We start from the raw sequence: 6128 nt of genomic DNA, 5'->3' as shown, positions 1-6128 counted from the left end.
TTCCCTGTAGTAAGACTTCACTGAAATCATCAATGGAATAAAAAATTAAGGTTGTATGAGCAGTAGTCAGGATGCCTAAGATGATTGCCTAAGTCTTATTTTCTGAGGATAGCAAGCTGAAAAATGCCTTTATTTCCTGATTTCCAGAGAAGTCAAAGTGGATGCAGGTAGTGGTAGAGGGTGTGAATCAGTTTTGCACAACTGAATTACAAAATTTGAATGAAAGAATTTTAGGATCTTTTCCTAATGGTTATTATTTTGAAAATTCATCCTGGTAAAGCTTTAGAACTAACAATTTACTTTGCTGGCAGTTTTCTCTCCCTGAGCATTGTTAGGAATTTATTAAAAAATCCTTAATTAAGCTTTCCTTCAATACTGGCTGGAGAGGTTTTTGGGGAAGCTTGGTTGGGACAGTGGAATGTTGGTATGAAAATATGTTGATTGGGAAAACATGTTAGCTCTGTTAAGTACTTTGTGTTTAGGCTGAAGCTTTTCGTCACAACAAAAATCAGAAGAGGAATGCGTGTGCGGGATGTGTCTCGCAGGATCCAGCAGACGTCGTGGCCCTCGGTTCTTGCTGCTTTACCCGGGACGTGAGGGCGGAGGCTCGTGTCCCCTGGGACTCGGCTCCAGAATCCGAGTCTCGGCGCTCCCCCTTTTCCTCCCGTGTCCCAGACCCACGCCCCCAGCCCTGAGAAGTTGCCGTGCCCCTCCGTGGGCTGCTGTCCCTGAGGTGCGGGGACTGTTTGCGGGGCCCGGCCCTGGAGAGGCCGCGGGCACCGGGGGGCGCTGTGGTAATGGCGGCTGCGGCCTGGCCGCCCGGCGGCGCCTCGGCGGGGGGAGCCCCGGGCTTGGCGTGCCGTGGCGCCGCTTGCTCGCCAGCGGGAGGAGGACTGGTTGTGCTCAGCTCCCCAGCCCCCTTCCCCGTCACTGTCCTCAATAAATTATGGGCTCTCTTCCCGGCACCCGTCTTCTCTAGACAGGGCTCAGCACGCACCGGGAGCTGCCTTATCTCTGTCACATTGGGGGGGGGGGGGGGAGAAGAGCAGGAGGGAGAAGGAAATTTCGCCCCTTCTGTTGAGAGATTAGTTTCAGCCTATTGACCCTGATTTTCCCTCGTCTCAACTTTTCTTTATTCTCCTAACCACTTGTTAGTGTTTTGCTGTTTACCTTGCGCAGCCTGGGGTAGGTGCTTGCGTCCTGTGCTCATGTGGAATCTATTTGAGACCCTTTGTGGGGCCTCATTCCAAACTATGTGCCCTTCAACCTAAGCTCCAGAGCAGCAGGCTTGATTTTTTTAAGAGACCCATTTAGAGTCCTGTAACACATGGGAGAGTTTGGCAGCATTGTTAGCTGAGTGAAAAAAGCTGGGGCTGTGTTGCTGAATTAAATACAGAAAGGATTTGCATGCACTTTGTCTCTTCTTCACCTTGTGCTAACAAGGAAACCTGAGTTGGAGGAGTGAAAACGTGTGAAATAAATGCTTTTTGGTGGCAAAGGCAAGGAGCTTGAAACCAGTTTCTGGAGAATAAGGATTTGCCATCTCTGATGCATGACGATCTGCTTTCTCGAGCCTGAATCAATACCCAGCAGGGCAAAGCTTGTAATGGAGCTCATCCTCCTGAGCACCAGCAGATGGGGCGCAGCGCCGATGGCTTTGGCCGCCTTGGAGCTGCAGGCAGTCACCGAGGTAAGCTCTGCTTGCAGTCCTCGATTTGCTTGGACTTCACGCTGCAGGATAAACAGTAAGGCTGCAAAATTCTGTAATTTTCCTTAAGGGACTTAAGAATATTTTTCTGTGACATAATCTGCAGGCAAAACGCTGATTTTTTACATTTTAGCTGATAGGCACTATTGTTTCTACAACTTCTTGAGAATTCAGCGTAGTTGTTAGGGATTAGTTGGAACAATGTCTGTAGGGCAGATGAACAATTTATGTCAATCTCCCTTTTGGCAGATTTGAAATATGTTATAGGAAAAAATCAATCCTTGCATAATCCCAGTAAAACAGAAATCATGTATCACATCTGGAGGCTTAACATCTGATTGTAACTCTATACATAAACAGAAATCATCTTTTAGAAGAAAATTTTCAGTCCCAGAGCGTGAATGAGTTACAAATGCATTTTTCACATTCTTATTGTGAAATGGAGGTCAGGTTAAAATATAGTCAGAGGACTGAAATTAATTTCTTGAATATAGGTCTTCATCCATTAGATTAGTGTATGTCACAAGTTTTTAGTTTCACTGCATTCAACAATGTGAATTCATTGAGTTCAACAGCACAGTCTCACACTGGCAGAACATCTGAACCTATTTCTAAAATGCCACAGATAGAGTCTTTGAAGGCCATACCAGAGCTGTCTCCAGCAAATAACTTATGATTGCCTGAATAATAGCACACATTATAATAATGTTACTGTTTCAGTAAACTTGAAGTCTAAAGAGGGAGCAAAATCTGTATTTACTTGGAAGGACTTTCTCTTGAAGATGAAGTATCAGAGACTGAAAACAAATTTAAGGATTAAGAGAAGTCTACACATAGATCAGAAAAGGTCACTGCTATCGCATCGTTACTAAGACACAAGGAAATTGTGTCTCCTGTATCTCCATCGGGTTTCTTTTCTGAATAGCAAAGAACTAAAATCATCTGAACAAGCTAATAAAGTCATCCAGGAAGTTGAGCTCACTTCCAATATTAGAATAAATGCTGTACCTACAAAAGAGGTGAGTTCATAGGAAACTGATGGCAAACTCTGTTTCCCTAAATATTCAAAGCTTTGTTCGTCATTTTCAAAAAGCACAAAGAGAAACAATGTCTTAGAATTAAATCAAGACCTCCATCTTTTACCCCTAAAATATTTTTAGCAAATTTAAAATGCTGGGATTCAAGCCTGCTAGCTTTTATTCTGTCCAGTGATTGCCTACGGTCAAAGGAAGATCATTTAGAGGACACTGTTCTAACCAGTGGGTCTTTGAATTGCATCATACTTGCGTGAAGGATGATGTCCTTATCATATTACTCAAAGAGTTCTTAAGTTGTGGAGTAAATAGTATAATAATGCAATAATAATTATCAGTAGGTGTCTGTTTGGAAGGAAAACGACATTGTAACTAGCATTCTTCCCAGAAAATGAGGGATATTCTGTTGGCTCAGTTTTGCATCTAGTCAAGTGGATTTTGTCATGTCAAGTGGTTAGTAGAGAACAGGACCTCAAATGTAGATGGAGATAAATCACAGCTACTACATTCAGGCTGGAAGCATGGTGTATGTTATACTCAGATTTCGACTTAGCCCATTTTAAACCAAAGAGCTTGTTAGGAAAACGTGTTTGCACACATCCATTAGCCACAAAACATCCATGGGTCAGACCTGGAGCTTAGGTACATAATGCATCTTTGGTAGCAGAAAAAATCAATGGTAGGTTAAGTTTCCTCACATTTAAGGGCAAGAGGATAACAAAGGATAGTATAACTTAAATGAGTAAAAGACCAGTTTTTTAAGTGTATGTAGTAAGTGGAGTGGAAAGTATTCCTACCCTCTTTCTCTGAAATCCATTGTTAAAGAGTTCTGCATTTCTAATTTTTTCCTACTATGCAAGCCTTTTGTGAAGTTTCAGTGATTACCCTGGCTGGCTAATTCTGTTCTGAGACTGTAATGCATTACACCGCTTCTGTACAACAGGAAAGGGAACTTCCTCTTTAACGCTACGTATTACCAAGCTAAGTAAGGAGAATTTCTGACTGGGCGGAGTTTTCCTCTGAGCAGCCTAGATAAAGGCTTGCAGGACTTAGAGTCTCAGACAGCAATCAGCATGAACTGCAGCGTGCCGGACGGAGTGCTGCACTGCTACGCAATGGACAGACAGCAGGACAGGCTGTGCCTTCAGTTTCTTTGGGACTTTGTCACAGCAAAAAAGCCATTGATCAATTCACCGTTTTTTCCAGTGCTGTTTTCTTTTACAGCATACATGGCTTTCTGTCTTCCATATATTGCACTGGACTTTTTCAGCACTAGACTGCCAAACTTGAGAAAATACAAAATCCAGCCGCAGAACTATCCAACTCTTGGAATGATGGTGCCTTGCATTATTCAGAGTGCGTATCACCATGTGGTTTGGATTTTCCCCGTGACATTTCTTCACTGGTACTGGAAACCAGTGAATCTACCGGTGATAGCTCCAGAGCTGCCCGAGGTCCTGCTGCAAGTAGTAATTTGCCTGCTGCTGTTTGATTTTGAGTATTTCCTGTGGCATTTGCTTCACCACAGAGTGCCGTGGCTCTACAAGACCTTCCACAAGGTGCATCACAAGCACATATCAACATTTGCTCTTACTACACAGTATTCCAGTGTGTGGGAACTGCTGTCACTGGGATTCTTCGCTGCCATCAATCCGTTGCTCCTTGGATGTCATCCTTTGACAGAAATGATTTTCTTCCTTGTAAACATCTGGCTGTCAGTGGAGGACCATTCAGGTTATGACCTTCCGTGGTCAACTCACCGACTTGTGCCATTTGGTTGGTATGGAGGAGCACCGCATCACGATCTCCATCATCTGAAATTCAAGTCAAACTATGCTCCTTACTTCACCCACTGGGACAGACTCTTTGGGACATTCACAGAGTCACATTCTAGTTAAGAATATTTGCCTGTGGATGAACTCTTTTTTTTTTTTTATGATAAACTAAACTGGGACATTAATTTTTCAATGACATACAGAAGATTGTATATTTGAAGCTACTTATAAAGTCCATAGCTATTTATAACAAATCATTTTAATATATATGTATTTGTATGCATACATGGAACTTCCTATGTTATATGACTGTAAAGCCATAGTAAATATATTACTTAAATTTGTTTGAGTCATAGGTGTAAGGGAAGCATTAAGAGATGTACGTTCTCTCTTCTTTCCTTCTTTTCAGCTTTCATAAAGCATGTATTGTATTATGTATGATGTTTTATACATACACCAGAAAAAATTATCTTACTGCTGTAAGATGTAAACAGAGAAGGTACACAGCATGGATTTTGTGGAGTTTAACCTGCCAGAGCATATTATTGTACACTGATATTGTAAAAAAAAAAAAAAAAAAAAAAAATGCTGCCAAACAAAGCTAGTTTTCTGACTGTGTGATAATTTTTATATTTATATTATAAATCCTGATGTGCTGTCTGTTTTGAACAGGAAATAAATATGCTCATTCTTTTAAAATTGTTTCATTTCATGTTATTCATTCCTCTGTTCATATTATGAACATGTATGATTTCTTTTGCAGAGGTGTAGTTTATTTCAGTTTCAGACATCAGGGTTTCTTATTAAAATGTTGTCATATTGTTTCGAAAGTGAGTCACTTTTTTTTTTTTTTCCCTCCAGAATCATGTTATTTTTAAATAGTTCTTGATTTGGTAGAAACTGAATAATGCAGTTTTAAAAGTCAGGGAGAAAATTTGTTATTTTTAAGAAGCTTGAATTATTTTCACTGAAGTTGCAGTGTGAGAGCAGAACATTACGCAGCCCTTAAATGAACGGGAGCAGGTTCTGTATTGGTCCTTTGCAACCGTGTCATTTAATTGGTACTAGCATGCAAAAGCCTGGCAAGAAATATAAATAAAGCTTCTATAGAATAGAGGAATATTTCATACAGATTTCAGGGGAATGCAATCGAAACTGTGAGACTCTGGATACATGCTGTTAGAAGAGGAGTTCTGTATGAAACATTAACCATGAAGTCTCAGAGAAATCACAGCGAAAAAGAAAAAACACAATAAAAACATGTGAAGAGATAAGCAGGTCTTCTGCTCATTCTGCTCATCCAGCAGAAATTCACATGGATTTCTTGTGTTCACTACAGAACATTTTAATGCTGATAGCCTTCTATCCTCTGTATTACTGATAAGCTACTCAGGAAAGTGGTTGGCAAAGGAAAAGAGCAAGTAACATAGGGAGTGTGTAATGAATGCTTACACATCATCACCCAGAAATGTAATAGTCATTCTGTTCAGTCTAGGGGGTTTTGTGACCTTACAGAGGCTGTTTGTCCAGGAGAAGACAGAGCCCTTAATATTTCCCATAATGTGAACTTATAACGGGAGCAGTACTTTTGGACACTCTGCCTCTTTTTGA

The 6128-nt window shown here is 41.1% G+C and overlaps 1 protein-coding gene across 2 annotated transcripts; it reads left to right on the top strand.

Annotated features, from left to right (window-relative positions):
• The first annotated feature begins 1037 nt into the window (after nt 1–1037).
• CH25H (cholesterol 25-hydroxylase) lies at nt 1038–5216 on the top strand. 2 transcript variants are annotated; one of them, XM_005029425.6, is made up of 2 exons: nt 1038–1690; nt 3686–5216. In XM_005029425.6, exon 2 carries the CDS (start codon nt 3816–3818, stop codon nt 4638–4640), a length of 825 nt encoding a protein of 274 aa, XP_005029482.1. In that variant the 5' UTR covers nt 1038–1690; nt 3686–3815; the 3' UTR covers nt 4641–5216. The 2 variants fall into 2 exon arrangements, with proteins under 2 accessions (XP_005029482.1, XP_071895674.1); XM_072039573.1 differs by having other exon boundaries at nt 3603–5216.
• Nucleotides 5217–6128: the final 912 nt, after the last annotated feature.

The sequence above is a fragment of the Anas platyrhynchos genome, chromosome 6 (assembly GCF_047663525.1).
Source record: "Anas platyrhynchos isolate ZD024472 breed Pekin duck chromosome 6, IASCAAS_PekinDuck_T2T, whole genome shotgun sequence".
Taxonomy (NCBI): Eukaryota; Metazoa; Chordata; class Aves; order Anseriformes; family Anatidae; genus Anas; species Anas platyrhynchos.
The sequence above is the reverse complement of the archived record's forward strand: the minus strand, read 5'-3'. Positions and strand labels throughout refer to the sequence as shown.